Source organism: Armigeres subalbatus, chromosome 2 (assembly GCF_024139115.2).
Source record: "Armigeres subalbatus isolate Guangzhou_Male chromosome 2, GZ_Asu_2, whole genome shotgun sequence".
NCBI classification, from domain to species: domain Eukaryota; kingdom Metazoa; phylum Arthropoda; class Insecta; order Diptera; family Culicidae; genus Armigeres; species Armigeres subalbatus.
Genome location: NC_085140.1, coordinates 70490000 through 70508395, shown reverse-complemented (window position 1 = coordinate 70508395; position 18396 = coordinate 70490000). Strand labels below are relative to the sequence as shown.

At 36.7% G+C, this 18396-nt stretch overlaps 2 protein-coding genes across 3 annotated transcripts in view; both read left to right on the top strand.

Annotated features, from left to right (window-relative positions):
* The first annotated feature begins 651 nt into the window (after positions 1-651).
* Positions 652-18396, top strand: part of LOC134214512 (uncharacterized) — a 35166-nt gene continuing 17421 nt past the window's right edge. Inside the window, exon 1 of the mRNA XM_062693870.1 lies at positions 652-877. Coding sequence (XP_062549854.1) covers positions 652-877 — 226 coding nt within the window. The remainder of the gene's footprint in view (positions 878-18396) is intronic.
* Positions 1211-18396, top strand: part of LOC134214513 (uncharacterized) — a 36639-nt gene continuing 19453 nt past the window's right edge. Inside the window, exon 1 of one of the 2 annotated variants that reach the window (XM_062693871.1) lies at positions 1211-1379. The gene's annotated coding sequence lies outside the window, so the exon portion shown is untranslated. The remainder of the gene's footprint in view (positions 1380-18396) is intronic. The other variant, XM_062693872.1, reaches the window with a different exon arrangement.

The window sequence follows — 18396 nt, the reverse complement described above, 5'->3', positions numbered from 1 at the left end:
CCCTTGAAAATGCGAGTGCTTTTTAATTTGGAGTCCGTGGGGAGTGCCCTTAAAAGTTCGTCATTGAAACCACAAAATCGACAACCAATCCCTAGTAAGGCAGAGTACGTCCAGCTTGTATACTTGTAAAATGAATTTATTTTCAAAATATTGCGTCAAAACCACTGCTTCGCCTGCGGTTTGTACAGAGTAAGTCTCTTGTTATAACTGTTCAACCTGTCAAACAACAATATAAAAGCAATCGAAGTATCCATGTGAAACCAGATTGACTCCAACTTCAGAACGTTCTCTTATCGCATCTTAGTCTAATCATAGATATTTAAGTCAAACACCTGAGCTCTAAGAACATTTCCTTATCAAATAATTTCGTCATTTGAATTTCATCATTTATAATGAAACATTCGTCTGACCGGAATTTCCTATGAATCGTTTTCATTGCACTCAATGTATGTCTTTTCCATTACTCATCCAACGATCCTCCACATGTGCGATTCATTCTCAATTTTTACCCACGCTTCAAAGAATGAACTGGCGGCAAGTGAATCAATTCTATCGACTACGAACACGCTCATGTAAGCATTTTAAACTTTTCAAGTTCATTCTTTTCCATCCCCTGCATTCTACACTATCCTCTCAACACACAAAGGCTTAATGTCATCCGTCCATCTATCGCACATTCTCAGCGTTTCCGAACTTTTAGTACAACCAGTCCGACGGCGAGCCAGTCGGGTAAAATGTGCGGTTCTGATTCCATCATCGTGTGTCTACTTTCCGTGTGACTGTGTTGCAATAATTAAAAAAATAGCATACTGGGGAAGTGCGTCGCCGTTTGATCCGAAATTGTTTCGGTTTTTCGTTCCGTTTAGCTTTATTTTAGGTGAGTAACCAAATCGCCAAACTGCCATCAACAATTGCTCGCCCCCAGTTGCACTTGTTGGTCAAATGCCTTGCAATAATCCACCCACAACATATACATCATACCTATACATAAGTCTGACATTGCTCTAGAAAAAAATATCTGTGTGAAGGTATTCGTTCGCTTGTTGCTTCCCGTGCGCTGCATTGTGGAGGGTAGCAATTTTTGGGAGAAGAAAGATTTCCACCGATGACAACCAGCAGCATATTCTATACGATATTTTTAGAACTTGATCATCACGTTGATGATGATATTGTTGATTTTTTAGTAGATGACATACACTTCGAGTGGACTTTGTTATTGTCGTGTTCCGAGCAAATGTGAAACAGATGAGTTTATGGTGTTTGTTTGAGTGCAATAACAGTGAATGATGTTAAAAGCAAGTGACGTATCAAAACAAAAATAAGAGATATCGCACCTGGAGCGAATTATCATAACGAAAATGAATATCTCAGGATTTCTGGTAAATGTATTATTGAAATTATAGTTACCGAGAATGTTATTTCGAACAAAACCTGAAAGATCGCCGTAGATGCATCACTGCTGTTACGGAAAATTGCACTTTGAACAGTTCCCCTCAATTTTCATATGAATTAGATCAATAAATTATTTTAGCTTAGAACGTGATAGAGCTTTAGTAAACATATCCGCCTTCTGCATCTCGCTGCTTATGTATTTCAATTCAATCTTATTATTGCGTATTAGTTCCCTATTGAACATGTTTTTGATGTCTATGTGTTTTGTCTATAGACGAATCCAAGTAAAAATAAGAAGAAGACACACGACGGTGTTAACTTTGACAGATCCTACAGCACAGCATAGGAAGATCATTTTAAAATGCTTATAATAAATTCTAGACAAATTGTAATTAAAATCTGATTGATGTACGATACGGAAAAAGTTCTAAATTACATATTTAGAACCTTATCTCAAATTTTTGAATATTTTCTAAAAATGTATCTATCATACAGCTAGGAACTTTTTCCGTACCATACATCAATCAGATTTTAATTACATTTTGTCTAGAATTTATTATAAGCATTTTAAAATGATCTTCCTATGCTGTGCTGTAGGATCTGTCAAAGTTAACACCGTCGTGTGTCTTCTTCTTATTTTTACTTGGATTCGTCTATTGGTGGCCTCCAAGTTCTTCCGCAATTTCTATACTAGGTATGTTGTCCTCATTTATTGTGAATCGAGTCACTTGGATTCCAATCTCACTCAATAAATAATTCCTTTGCTGCTCCACAAAGAGATATGAGTTTCGCTTCTGTGGACGATAGGGTAAAGTGATCAGACGTCCCGGATAATGCGAGCCAGTCCTGGATTCAGCCTATGTGTTCCGCATTGTTAGGCGTCCCGGAAAACGTCCCGCATTCCATGACGAGTCTGATGAAAACGGGATTTGCGTCGTATTTTTTTTTTAATTCTCATATCATCTGTGTGAAATATGCGGCCATCGGTAGGTAGCAACAGCGAAACATCGTTTATAAAAATCGAGAAAGGCAGTGGACCAAGATTACTGTCTTGCGGAAATCCCAAGTTATTGAATAGAATACTTCCGACTCCGACGAGCCTGTCTTGACTCGAAACAAACTGTTCACCAGGTAGGATCGCGATCGGAACCAAAGCATAGAGCTTAATGAAACACCGCGCGAGCTTCTCAAGTTTAGCAAGAAGAATTTCGTGGTCCAATGATCGGATGCCGCCTTCAGAGCCATCTACGCAGCACCATGCTACATAAATAGTTGGAAATGAATTGTAACAAATTCGATGAAACTGATCGTTTCGGGTAAAATTATTGTTAGTACTAAACTAAACTAGTACTAAACTCGTTTTAGACAGTTGAGTGACTTCTGTTCAATTATTCCAAACAACTTTGAACTGGCGCACTAAGAGGTGATTCCGCAATAATTCAGAGTACAGTAAACGTTCGATAACTGCAAGTCATTTAACTGCAATTCGATAGTTGCAACAGTTTTGCAGTTATCGCACCGCCAAACTTCAAACTGATGTCAAACTCAATGTTAGCTGCATTGTGCTACACATTTAGATGCACTTTTATTGCATCTGACGTCGTTTAACGTCTAGAATGCGTTGCAGTTATCGAACGACAACTGTATTTCGTTTGTTTCCTTTTTGTTGATTATGGATTTGTAATGTCTTTGGCTTTGAAATATTTTTAAAAGTTCAATTTTGTTTGACTATTATCGGGTCTTTCAGTCTTATAAAGCAGTTAAAACGTTGTTGCGTCTATTTTCCGACGTTTCGGTGTATATTTCACCTTTTTCAGGGATTTCTATGATTTTTAGGAAATTTTTTAACATTGGTTACATTGAAATTTCTTAGTTAATTTTAGGCTTAACGTTGTGTTTGACTTACAGAGGCTACGTTTTGTTGTGTATGAGTTTGTCATGTATGACATTTCGTTGTCAATTAACAATGACGTCTCACTACGGCTAATTATGAATTCAGAAATACATTGATTACAGAATATTTTTTTTAAGAAACTACACTTACTTCATACGTCTCATTATTCCGTAATCAATGTATCAGGGTTTTAAGCTATCAATCTATTTAGAAATCTGTTTTCGTTGAATATATAATCCGACCTTCTAAAAATGAAATCCAATTATCAACGAAACAATTCTAATTCAGAAAATTGCGATATTCATAATAATCTCAATTTATTGGATTTTCAACAACTCCAACCGTTTATATTACGTTTTCGTATATTACGTATATCGACAAATCATTGACAGTGTGTTTCTGTCCGATTTTCTTGATGATTTTATTAACTTTACAATTTGTTATAAAAAACGGTTAATTTTGCTTATAAAAGTTTTGTTGGGAAACTTATGTTTACTCGAAATTCGAGAAGCTCTGACCATAGGCTCCATTTTGTTGGATATAAACTATTTTATGTCTTTCCAGAAATCATACTTGATTGAACAGTCCTTAGGTCTTCTGCGAAACGGTCAAGGTCAAGCAATTTATATCACGTTGGATTTCTATGCCAAGGAAATTGCTCACTCTTGCCCCAATTTACATCTACAATCCTTTCGTCCAAAATCCAGATTATTGTCAACATATAAAACAATATAGGGTTTCTTATCCCATTCCCGGCCTAACATGCGTACGACTGCATTATTTATATGATATTTATGACAGGAAGCAACTTTTTCTGAATTTTGTGGGCCGTGTAATACTGCAAAACACACACATCTTTCACATCTGCTTGAAAATTAGCTATTCTTGCTAAACATCGTTTTGAAAAGCTTTTATTTGATTTAAATTAACGAGGTGTAGCACGTATTTCAGTCACATCGATTGCTTTTCCGGCATACTTCAATTTATTTTCCTTCACAAGCTATTTTCACTCAATCTCTCAACATCTTAATTTTTATAACACTTCACTTTTGTTTGTTAACAGATAAACAATCACAAAATGACTGTAATCGTCTACAATTGTCACGAAGTATACTCGTGCCCATCGTAGGTATTTTAAAACATTTTTTTTCCTTGTTGGGTACATTTTCCACTGCGACCAGTTGGTTGATCTATTGTGGCAGCCCCGTTTTAATGTTTGTGCCTTGTCAGTGTGTCATATCACTATGAATTTGAGTGACTTCCACTTGCTGATTGTAGGCATTTTCCCAATAAGGTATAACATATCTTATGAAATGTATTGCCTTACTGGGAGAAATAATCCATACATCTGATGGTTGTATTAGTCCTTTTAAACCATACGCACACCCGCATCGGAATGAATTAGTTCCAGCGGCTTAGTGGACTTAACCCTAAACGATTTGTCAAATGGCAATCTGTCCGGCTTCCAATTCGTTCCAATTCGGCTTGCACACAAATGGTTCTCGCTTCATGTTTGATGGTTCAATGTCCAACCTCTGATTTTGTCATTTTAGACAAACTAGCCTCATTCAGGTGTCCCAACCTTCGGTGTCACAATTCATGCTTTTCGACAATCTTACTCAAACATTCGCTTTCACTATCCGGAAAATGATTCAGGTAATAGAGTCCATTTACTCTCCTTCCTGTTGCTAAAGCAATGTTATTTTTGTCCTTGACTCAACTGGAGATTTTCCATTTTGTTGTAACCCATCTCAGTCCCATCGTTGGCCGTACCAATCAGCAGCTCGGGAGCATCCCAGAGCCAATTGAACCGCATGATGTCATGCGCCATGTGTCTTGTTGCCCCGGAATCCAAAATTATCGGAAAGGGCACTGGCGTGGCGATGAGATCTAATTTCCATACGAAAAGTGAATTAAGATTTGCCCATATTTTCCACCAATAACATTTGGTACAAAAGTAAGCTAATGGAAAATCGGCTTTTGTCTTATTTTCATAATATGCTCGAGGTTCAGCCACTGACTTGTGATATTGTTTTGTACAAGGACAACGGAAATAGTTTCATATCAATTTAAGCGTACAATTGCTGTATGATATCCTCAGTTACCCAGTCAACATTTTAGTACCCATAACTCTCGATATAGGCTATTATATAAGAATCAACTTAATCGTGCATAATGCACAGATTAGCTATTTACGTACCAAAGTGGAGGCGATATAGGTACATAAGAGTTTTACATCATTGTTTTTTCCGACATCATATGAACAGTATTACGATTAAACATTAAAATTTAAAACAAAATCTTACCAGCACCAAGTCTCGAACATGCCATCTTTGGACTGTGGCCACTGCAGGCGCATACTCTACCACCGCACCTTACTGCACATCCTGAAGTGAATTTCTTTACAACTGCTTGAAACTTCTACTAGCCATTTGGACTGAAGTGTTTTTGATTGTATTACGATTCACATAGACATTCATTCGCACCGATGTTGGATATTGCAAGGAATATAAGTTATTACGAGTTTTTATTCACACAATTTCGATTGATTTCCATTACGATCAAAATGATTGTATACGATGCCTTTAATACAACAATTTTTGACAATAATCTGACAAAGTTTGATGTGTGATTTGAATTTCTCTTGGACGCAAATGCGACTTTATATGCTGTTTTTTATACGATATGTGGTTTACTTACCAGTATAGGATCTTTAGACTGTTGTCTTTGGGGCCCATATTTAGTAAAAAATACATCACCCAGCACATGGTTGTTAAACGAATAAGCCATTTTGACAAGAAGGTCATTTGGTCGAAAGAAAAAATCGTACGACAGTGAATATCGTATGCTGATATGGCCAAAACTTTTGTTTGGCAGAACAACATACTGACAAAATTGCATTATCTGAGAAACACGCAAACATAAATTCCATTTATCAATTTAGAAAAATATATTGAACCTGATTTTAATTAATATACATTTATGCTGCTTCCAATGGAATTTCAAATCCAATGTTTAAGAATTCATTTATCCTTGATTACGGTAGAGTAACATTACATTTTATATTCATTTTATACTGTTTAAAAATATCGATTTTTTTACCAAACTAAAAGCTAATGGAGTAATTTGAGCACCCCATCGGGCTAAAATAAGCAGTTGTTGTTTTAATACAATTCAAGAGAGTTTCTGGTTTCAGTTTTTTTTCCAAACGCCCCTCCGATGAAATTAAAATACTAGATTAATATTACATCATTCCGTTTAATTTGGGAAATTTTTAAATCACCTATATTTAGAAATTAACGAGTTGAACATCATCGGTACACCCAATCGAGTTTTTTGTTGAATCCTTACGCTTTTGCCATTGATGTGGGCACTGGCAACCTCGAAGCCAGCTAGTGTGTCGTCTACATTATGCTTTGCCATAGAACTTATGCTAGATATGATTTTTTTCGTGCCAAGTGAGTGCATAAAGTGCGCTTGTCAATTTCCAACAAGTATCACGTAAGTTCTAAGTTTTTGCGGCTTGGAAAACACGGTATTGATCAGCAGCATAGCTTAACAAATGTCTTGTTCCGCAAATTTCAAGTAAGGTACCCCGGGGCAAGTGAAAATACGGGGTAAGTGGGTACTATGACTTCAGATGAATCGATGAACGTTTTTAATGGCAACAATGTTCTAGAAAGATGGAGCAGAACTATAAACGAATTCACCCGACACAAAAATATTTGGAATCAAAACCATTTGAGGCACCATACTAATGCTATTGCTTGATCATGACTTTAGACTACCGGGAAAATCTACTACTTTTATTTTAATTCAATGGATTTCCAACTAAATAGTCGTTTCTAAATTTATGATTGATGTGGAAAGTGAATATTTTGAGCAACTAAATAATTGTGTGACATCGAAAACGACTTAAATTTTTTAATTAAAGCCAAATTCTGCCATTTTCATTTGCCCTTGAATTTTAACATACATGGGGCAAGTGGGACATATTTGAATAACATTTTCGATAAAGCTATTTTAATTGTTTTTATATGGCTGTCTAGTGAAATATAACTTCGCCATTCATATATCATATGAATCTGAATCAGATTCAGTTTGATTTCGTTTTCAAAAAGTATGGCACAGTTATATACCAAATGTGTATTTTACATTCTGAAAATTATCTCCCGCATGAAGAAGAGCAATGGCTATAACTATGCGATATTTTTCTTATCACAGTGCAAATAATCTATTTATTCTACAATAGGTCAACATGATTTGCCTTGCGTTTTGTTATTTTCAAACTTCGCATCAGATTTCCAGATAAATAAAGTGCTTAACACATAAATTGGCTATTTTGTTCTGTTACAAAGTAAAAATACTGCGCATCGCTGAATAAAAACGTTCCTTCTGACCAGGGTTGTTAACGTTAATCAACGATTAACGCCGTTGACGTTGATTTTCTCTTGGTTCAACGTCAACGTCGTTGCGTTGAGTTACTTGGATTATAACGTTAACGTTATCGGGATGCGTTGATTTAACGTCAACGAGCAGCGATAATCTACTCGTTAATGTTTTTTCATCTGCCATCAGGTTCTGCATAATAACAATCAAATCGTTTCTAGGCGAATGTGGTTTCCATGGGACACGACATGGGGCATGATTTTTTTCAACATCAATCATAGTTCACCGCTTTGAAAATCCATTGTCATTCTGAAAGTATTTTCAATTCAAGTCAGACCAACTTTGACAGAATCTGAATAAAGCAACTTGCGAATTATTATCTACACATATTCAGACCGTTCAAGATGTGCGCATCAAAAGCACAGGTTTTAGTTGCTAGTGAAAGATACTGCTTTCATACATATGTATAATGCAGATTTCCATGAAATTTGGCTCTCCTGTTTTCACTAAAATCCCAATAGCTATTAATTGATAATGAATAAATTAAGAAATGAAAACATCATTTAGCACTATGGCAGCATTCGGAAAAAGTCGTTAAATTTTTCTTTTCACTCAAAACAAATTCAAAATGAAAATGTTTTTTCTCATTGGGTATATCATGACGTAACTAATTAATATAATTTGATAGCGAAATCATTATGCTCAAAAAAAAATCCGGATTGTTAATAACATTTAATGATTTCTTAGTGCCTTTTACATTATGTGATGAATTTCAATCAAGTCTATTATAAAATGCTATGAAGTTTTTTGTCGAATATTTTGTTACCTGGGCGATGATATTCAATAGCTGAGTAATTATGGCATTAACAGAGAATGTTCTACTATTGCCGATTTCACCAATTTGAAGAGTTATGTGTAGATTGTGATTTGCCCGCTTGTTTTTCTCACACTCACTCTCATTTCGGGTTGATCGATTTTTGTTACTTAAATTTACCCAATTATAACCCATTACTTGTGAGTCACATGTAAGCGTGTACACTAAAGCGAATCCCGCCATGATTTGACGTCTGTTTTCAGATTGAGCACTCACACACAAATATTATACACGGAAAATCAAACTTTTTTGAGTGTATTGAGTGTGAGAAAAAGATAACTGTGAGAAAAAAAATCTCGCAGAACTCTTATAAAGTGCAAAAAGCGCAATATAACATTGAATTTTTTTTTTTGATCTTACATATGTTTCTACAATTATCTTAATATCAAAGGGGCTTACGGCTAAATCACACTTATAATGATCAACAAAAACTCTGCCTATAAAATAATAAAATCTGCCAAAGTGGTAGTTTGAAAATTGGGTTTTGGCAGTACATACACAGAAAAAAATAAAATTGTTTCAATGAATACTTTGTACTATCATTTTGAAAAGCGTTCAGTTCTCTTTGAAATGAAAGTGAAATTGATCCTCAAGAAAGTATTTTGTTTAAATTAAAAGTATGCTTCACCTTAATGTACTCTCTCATTTAAAAGTTCTCTTTTTCAAAAATATTGTTTTGCAAGTTTCAAATCACAGACGCTGGCTGTCAAGATCATGACGACGCTAACCAGAGATACTGCTTCTGACAAAAACAAAACAGTCAGCGTCGCGAAGAAACGCACATAAAAGGCAAAGTTTGTTTTATTCAATATTTCGCGACATCTGCCGCAACCTTCGAGGAGTCTTTGAGAAAACGCCTGCATAAAGGACAATTGGAAACTAAAAACATCTACAAGGTATTTATGTCGGACTCTTTGTGACGAACAAGGAAAAGTTTTTTTTTTTCGACGGGGTCAAATTTTAATATGCTCAGCGAGACAGCCCCAATTAGACGACCACCCGTATAAAAAAGTACCATATAGCTTATCGAACAAACAATATATTTACATTATATTCCATCGTGAACAATAATTTCAATGGTATACTTATTGTTTGAAAATTTATTGCCTAAATTATGATTGATGTTTAACAATGTGAATACAGTACTGTTTACGGTTACAATAGGTATTGATGTTTTTCTAATGTATTGTATCGGGTTTATTTAGCATTTGAAGTTTTTATTTTTATTTGGTGTTACTAAAGAAAATTGGATGTGTGGTATTATTGTATTTCCGAAAAAGGTCATACTCACAGCACAGGATTGACAAGTATTGAGGTCAATCAATATCATTGGGCCAAAACATTACCAGCATCACACTTTGAAAATATATCTTTTAGATAATTTTTGTCCCCATTTATATAGGTATTTTAAATAAAGTATTTTGATTTTATTTTAATTTCTTTTTGGCTCTCATAATATTTGAATTATACATCAGTATATAATTCCCTTCTTCGAAACAATAGGATATTTTCTAAAATTACGTAAAGCTAAATTTGGTGATTTTGGACTCCCACCCTCCCCCACGTAACACTTTTTGTATGGAAGGTTTAATTTTTTTTGAATGGACCGTAACGCTCGGCTTGACCCCCTCCCTCCCCCTTCGGCGTTACGTAATTTGTGAAAGAACTTATATCATCCGTTGCTTAGAAATTTGGTCATTAGAACAAGTCGAACTGCTGGTCATACTTTTTTAATTCGAGGTAAAGAATTCAATGGAATTCAAAAATCAAATTCAAATAAATTTAACTCTCATCTTTAACTAGCTGCATCATAAATTCTCGCGAAGGCACAACGGTTAAGCTTTCTTCAAAATGTAATTGTTGTATGTAAAATGTAATTGTTTTCACAATCACTATTATTCTGTAGAGGTATTTCCGATGTACTATTTAAAGGAAAAACTTTGCTGCTGTCCTTAAGCATCGAACGGTATACAACGGAACGGTGAAGATAATTGCAGGATGTGAGATGCGACAGAAAAAATATGGGCTAATTTTCAAATTCTGCCATTACCGTTGTCGTTCTGTTGCATTGCGCTCAGCGCTTCATAGCCTATTTAGATTCCACTATTTATGATAATAAATAACATGATACAGTATAACTTGAAACTAATCCCCATGCATTCAATTTCTTTCTCAACTTTACCATGATTTTTACTATGCTCAATGGCGTAATCTGAATATATATTATTGCTTACAATATTACTTATAATGTAGATAGCAAAAACTTACCTTTACAGTTAACTTTTAAGAATCGCCGAACCACCAGACGTTTCCTTTTTTGACCGCCGGAATAAATAGTGGCGGAACGAATGTTCTACAAGGATTCACCAAGCATTATCAAACACACCTAAGACTATAGAAATAAATATTATTCGATGGTCTCATCATTCATACTAAGTTATTGGACCAGTTAATTGAGTAACTCGTTGACTTGGATAGTAATAAAGTTGAACACGAATTGTTTCTGCAACTCATTTAAATTCAACCGAGTTGTTCAACTTACTTGCCCAATTTAAACTCTATGCTACGTACCTTGAAAATATCATTGCTCAGAACTAAAATCCTTCTAATGATACTAACTGGCCCAGCGAGCTAAGGCGCCAGAGAAAGGCATATATGCTATAGAAAAGAACTGTTCGAACTATCAGCGGTTCGAATCGTGGAAACTAAAAACAAAAGCAAAAAACAGAACATAAACATGTCAAATTGTTATTTTTGGCGAAACCTACTTTTTGTTCTACTTTACCGACTTCGAATTGTACACTGGGAAAAAAATTCCTTCATCTTGAAACTTTTCACACAATACAAAAACATCATAATCTATTGTTTTGCGAATTCAAATGTATGGAAAAATGCTAAATTTTGAATTGTTACGATGCTTAACCACCCGTATATTCTATTACGAAAACTTCAATTACAGTTCATTGAATGGTTGATTACAATACATTGAATTGTGATTCTATTGTTGTGTCAACATTAAAATCTATTGTGAATTTATTGTTTACAATAGTAATGTTACATTACGTTAAATAGTTTTTGTATTATATTTTTTATTCGGGCAATGTATTCGCAGAAAAATACCAAGAAGGTAAGTTAGACAGTTTTTGAAACATTTTGCTAACGAATGAGCATGATATTCTTAGTTTGTTTTATTGGATTTTCTTTTCAGATATGTACCGAAAAACGGCGGAAGACAAGGCGGAAGATCTTTTCGGAAAAAGTCGAGACTGGAGATCGTGACAGTTTCTTACGAAACCTACGAGCGCTGCTCGTAACTCCCAGCTGCATGAATCTTGGCCCTGTTTTAAACTATCGGCGTTTACAAAAACAACGATTTCTTATAAAAAATGTTTTGGAATGAACAATAAATAAATTGAATATTTGAGAACAAATTTTAAATGATTAATAATAATACATAGTCCAAACTTTTGATTTCAAAAGCGAAAACTACTTTTATTTTCCATAGTGTTTACATTTTGGTTTGACAGATCAACAATTGTTTTAAATGTCCTAACTTTCAATTTTAGAGCGGTTCGAATTTGTTTAATCATGGGCATAACAAAAGTTTACGTACTTTTATTTTGAACATGCGCAACTCTCTACGAAAAAGAACCAACGCAAATTTTTAGTTTTACCAACGGTTTTTTTAATTTCAATAATGATTTTTCTTTCTGTGTATAGCTACTCATTAACGTAAAAAATAACGCAGCCGTTAACGTTAAATTAACGGAAAGCGTTAACGTTACCGTTGACTAACGTTCTTTCAAAATTAACGTAAAAATCGTTAATCGTTGAAATTAACGTTAACGGATTAACGAAACGGCGTTAATCGTTGATTAACGTTAACAACCCTGCTTCTGACGTATTGATTTATGTAATAAGGCCGATACAAATATTAAATTTATTTTATGTCCCCCCCCCCCCCCCCCTTCAACTTTCCCAAAATATTGAGGGGGCGAAAAAAATTTTTTTTTTGAGTATTTTAATTTTTTTTAAATTTTGAACTTTATGCATCACTGTTTTTATCTTGATACGAAATATATCATTTATAGACCATAAATGTGTCCCCAAGAGTATTTTAAATGAAAATACGAGCATATATCTATATCGGCATAAATATTCTATATCCTATCCATACAGATCCCTTGCAATATATGGCCGACCCATTTCCATCCACGTTTTCGAACATTTATTGTTATCGGTATTTGACGGCTTTTATGTTGCTCGGCATACGATATCCAGCTGTAAGGCCGTTTGAATCTGTGTTATCTTTGCCTAACACAATACGTTTCACGATAGACATAGTACATTCGAATGTTGGTACGTGGATCAGTCCGGTTGGGTCTCCAAATATTTCGAAAACTCGCGTAGGTAGCCTTTTTGACTTATGGTTCCATGTCAATCCCAATTTCGCCATCTGATGATATCAGGCTGTCAAGATATTGAAGTCCTCCGATCGTTCGGCTACTGCAAAGTTTTCCCGTTGATTTTTTTTTTCCTTGTTGGGTACATTTTCCACTGCGACCAGTTGGTTGATCTATTGTCACTATGAATTTGAGTGACTTCCACTTGCTGATTGTAGGCATTTTCCCAATAAGGTATAACATATCTTATGAAATGTATTGCCTTATTGGGAGAAGTCATCCATACATCTGATGGTTGTATTAGTCCTTTATCGAAAAATTTGCGCCTTTTTTGGAAAAGTGCTTCACAGGTACACAATAAATGTTCCGAATCTTCCGTGTCCCTTTCACAGAAACGACAGGTATCATCTTGAACTTTACATAGTTGTTTCAAATAATATTTACTCGGGCAGTGTCCTGTTATTAAACCGCAGAAGGTATTTAAATCTTTTTTAGATAGACTGAGCAGTTTTTGAGTAACAGTTTTGTTGGGTGATATAAACCCGTTGATACTCAACCACCTGGTCCTGCGGGCGTTGATGGTGGACCAGCCGCAAAGAAGCATACGGTCAGCTCATTAAGCACTCACAAAAGAGCATCGCAGTACTAATATAGCGTTTCGTGTTCATTAGCCAAATCAGAGTCGTCTACATGTTCTACAACAACAAAACTGACAAAGCAGCTCAAGGTATGGTACACAGTCAATCGCACCCACCAAGATCTTTTCGATTACGCTGAGAAGTAATAGGGCAGATGAAATGCATCCTTGCCTCACATTAGCGACCACCCGAAAGAGGTCAGACGAAGCTCTGACCCCATTTGAAAATGCCTTGCATCCCATTGCGCCAAACAGATTTTTGTGATTCAGACAGACATCACAGACAGCATAGGGTCACCTCTGCCAATCGACCTTGGGGGTGCCTTTAGACTTCCTGCACCTTTAGATGGCTGCTTTTTGAAGAACGCTTGCTGAGACTTGAAGGAGCTATTCGAAGTGATCGAACCAACATTTCAGCTTTCCAAGTCAGTGAGTTATTGAGGTGATAATCTTCGGTTGTTGCAGGCATCTTTTCTTCATCGGCCAGGATGACCACCCACGCCAGCCTGTCCTGTCTGCAGCAACGTCCGACACCCACTTACAGAGATACATACCATAGACGGGACTCGTACTTTACTCCTCTGATTCTTCCCGTTCCTCAGCCTTTGATTCTATACACTTCTCAATCTCCAGTCGGGTTACATATGTAATCCATTTTATTCGCTGAGTGCGCAGTTCATCCAAGTTGATCCAACCGGTTTCGATAAAAGCATTCTTCGTCGCCCACTTCTATTCTACGCTGCCACCTACAAGAACATCCACTACCTGAGTTCCATATTCTTCAACGAACGATCTCTTCATAGCTGGATCTTCTAGTCGGTTTATGGTGAATCTACACCCGAGTGAATTCTCCCGCCGCTGAATTCTGGAAATGCGTGGTCGGATCTTGCCAATTATAAGATGCGTTTTTACGAACTCAAGAAGGCACCGTCTCCACTTTCAGCTGATTCTTTCCAGAGAAGCCAAATACTACTTCTTCTTCTTCTTCTTGGAATTACATCCCCACACTGGGACAGAGCCGCCTCGCAGCTTAGTGTTCATTTAGCACTTCCACAGTTATTAACTGCGAGGTTTCTAAGCCAGGTTACCATTTTTGCATTTGTATATCATGAGGCTAGCACGATGATACTTTTATGCCCAGGGAAATCGAGCTAATTTCCAATCCGAAAATTGCCTAGACCGGCACCGGGAATCGAACCCAGCCACCCTCAGCATGGTCTTGCTTTGTAGCCGTGCGTCTTACCGCACGGCTAAGGAGGGCCCCTAATATACTAGCCAAATACTAGTCCTGACAATTAAAAGCGGCTCTGGAGAAGTAAGTCAAACGCTGTTGGCTGCAGACGGGAGAAGCGGACGCGGGTGGACTCCCCGGCCAAGGATGGTAGGAAAGCCACAACAACCGGCGTTAATCGCCTCCTCTACGATATTTCACGACGCCTGATTGGAGAAAGGATAAATCCGTGGGTGCCAGAGAAAGACGCGACATGTCAGTCACTCACCGATCCAACTGATAAGCTGAAACATTGGTTAGACCACTTAGAACAACTTCTTCGAGTTTTGACGACTTATCCTAATTAAGCTATAGGGAAACGTTGACAATTCTCTGACGGCAGCAGGCAAGATTCCGCCCGGATGATCATGTGAGAACCATACTGTCATGCTTTTTATCATCCTGGAGCAGATCAATGAATTTCAAGAGTCCCTCCATTTGGTACTGATTGACCACGGAAAGCCTTCGATCGTCTGAATCACGGAAAACTGAGGGGCGTCCCTAGAAGGGAGGTCTAGACAAAATCCAGAGTCCAGCACAATATAATCGCTAAAGTGAGGCAAGGCTGGATGTATTATACCTCTGTTACTGTTGCCCATAGTAGGTAATCAACGAAATCATGGGCCACTCTAGCAGCCCACCACCATAGAGCAATCGTACTACCTCGACCCAGATGACGATACTGCAGTACTAACACAATAGTGGAGTAAACAGTGGAGAAGTTCGAAAACCAAAGCCAGTCAACGTTGGGCAGCGGTCTAGGCAATGCTTGTGCCCGAATATTCAACTCTAACGTGGAATCCGTGATGTTATACGCCAGTCATACTTGGTGCGTATGAGCAGAGATCACATAGATTAGCAAGTATTCATCAACTGATGTCAACGTTTTACAGCTCGGACCTGGTGGCCTCACAACTGGATTCTGAATGTTGAGTCCCATCGACGATGCCATCGAAATCCGATATCAACAGCAACTCCACAGTGTGAATGGACGTAGGCCTGCCATACACCACGTAAGAGCGGAGACGAAATCTGCAAGCAAGCGCTGGAATCCGGCAGGACATCGCAGCAGGGGCAGATCTAGGATCTCCTGGCGACGAAACCCTAACAAAGAAATAAATGAAGTCGATAGGAATCAGGGCCCAACTCAAGGATGGAGATTGGAGATCTTTTACGTTGGCCCTATGTCCCCCAAAAAGTGCTCAGAACACAAGAGTGAGTGTGTGACGATTGGATCCCAGTTTATAAATACCATATGTACATGGGGCTGAGAAGGAAACCAATGTGCCATATAGCCTATGTGTTGTGTAACTTTGATTAGCTATTTTTACAAAGCAATAGAGATTTATATTGAAACTGTTTGGAAGAATGTTTTACTTTTCATAAATCAATTGGATCTGTAACTCTCAAAAAGCAAGGTTATTTTCAGTGTATCGTACATTTGCTTGGAGTAAGGTAAACGAAAATCTGCAACCAGACACCTGAGAAGACATCTCAGATCATGTGGACGTCGGGTAGCGCTCAAGCAGCAATCGCCGTCCATGAGCCGAAATGACCTCCTTACGACTATACAGAAACCACCGCAGCTCATCCGCGCATGTTTCTTGTATGGGTGAGTTGAGCGTACATTGCATCATCTCTACAGGTTTGTCCGAGGTCGCTAACAAGTAGCATGGCATTCCAATAATTTTAGGATCGTGGGCATGCTGATATAGCGTGCTCCACCGACTCTACTTCAGACGGCACCTAAGTATTCCGTATAGTGCGGGATTGCCTACTTCCGAGCCTATGCAAGAACGTCATAAAACAGCCATGTTCAAACAACACATCTGAGTTTCATATTTGACTCAAACAAAAGCTTAAAATTCTAGCAGTACTTTGGTGTTATGGATTATGGAAAATTTTGGTGTTATGGGTTCAACAGTTTACTTAGAGTTCATCAGCAAAAATAGCCTTTTTCTAAAAAGAAATACAAAATATCTTTGTTAAGAAAATTATTTTGAGCTTTTTAGTGGAATGTCTTCACTTGTCATAAGACGAGTTTGTACAATCCCATTGAATTCCACCACTTAATTGCATCTTGACTCGACTCGAGGCGAGTCAAGTACGAGACACTGAAGACGGCCTTACTGTTGAGGTCGAAATACGTATCTGTCAAGATACAATTAAGTGGTGGAATTTAATGGGATTGTACAAACTCGTCTTATGACAAGACAAAATATCTACAAAAATAATTTCCAGTATTTTTTTATAATTATATAAAGTTTGTGCTAAATTCACTACTGGATAAATGTTACAAATATTCATATTGTTTGCTTTCTCTAAACATTCTTTGCTATCATTTTCCATTAAAATTTTAAATTTTCTATGGAATAATTGTCTATTTGGACTTTTTTTTTGTTTCCTTGTTATTTTTTTTATCCCCCCCTCGTACATTCCAAGAGCTGTCGGACATAAAATAAATTAAATATTTGTATCGGCCTAATTTGTGTTCTGAAAAAGAGAAATATTTATTCATACGAAAAGTGAATGAAGATTTGCTTTTCCTTGCCACCTGAAACATTTGGTAGAAAAGTAAGCTAATGAAGAACAAGACAACAGCCAAATAAACAGCAAATCGGCTGTTGTCTTGTTTTCATTTCTGCTAAGATTATAATCCCTTTCTTGTTGCAAAAATAAAGTCCGACATCCAACCAATCTTCATCCATGATCTGAAAATACCAATACTCTGAAATAATATGATCAGAATATCTACATTCCTCAAATTAGTTTCATTCGACAGTAGAAAACAGAATAGGTCCCACTTGCCCCGTTTGAAGGGGTAAGTGGGTTCTGAAGGTAAATTTATTTCGTGCACTACCAATATTTTTTGTAATTGAATAAATTGCTTCCAACATCTCTACACTTCAACAATGGAAGCATATAATGGTGTATCAGTTGTAAATGTTTTGAAATAACCTGTTTTCTAAGTATGCGTTAACAATTTTGCTGAACTAGCGTTTTTTTAGGTCCCACTTGCCCCGGGGTACCTTACCGGTTCAGAGTTTAGCGTGGAACACGATATTCAATTGCAGATAAGTTTTTCGGAGGCTCGTGTTAGTTTACTGCTGTTATTGCCACCAGAGGATTTGTCTGCGGCCACTGTTTAGTTTTACCGATATTTCTGAACCATTATTTTTTTTCAATTTCTAATACAACCGCGCTGAAAAATATGGCCGGCTTCGCCAGTGCCAATGTAAACAACACAGAAAAAACAGGTTATGGCATATTTTACATGGCGATAACACCCCTATAGATGTTGCTGTTATTTTTGTAAAAAAAACTATGATATATTAATGCTGTAATTAAAACTTTACTGCAAGTAAAGTAAAAGACGTCTAAAATGTTATTTATGATGCCTTACTTTTTATAATAAATTTACCGTTTTTGGAACGAGTCTTCAAAAGTCACTTTATTAGCAATAAAAACAAAATTTTTTTGGGATAGCTTTCTGAAATTAAGTAACAGGGTGAAAGTAATATAGTGTAAACTTTAAAT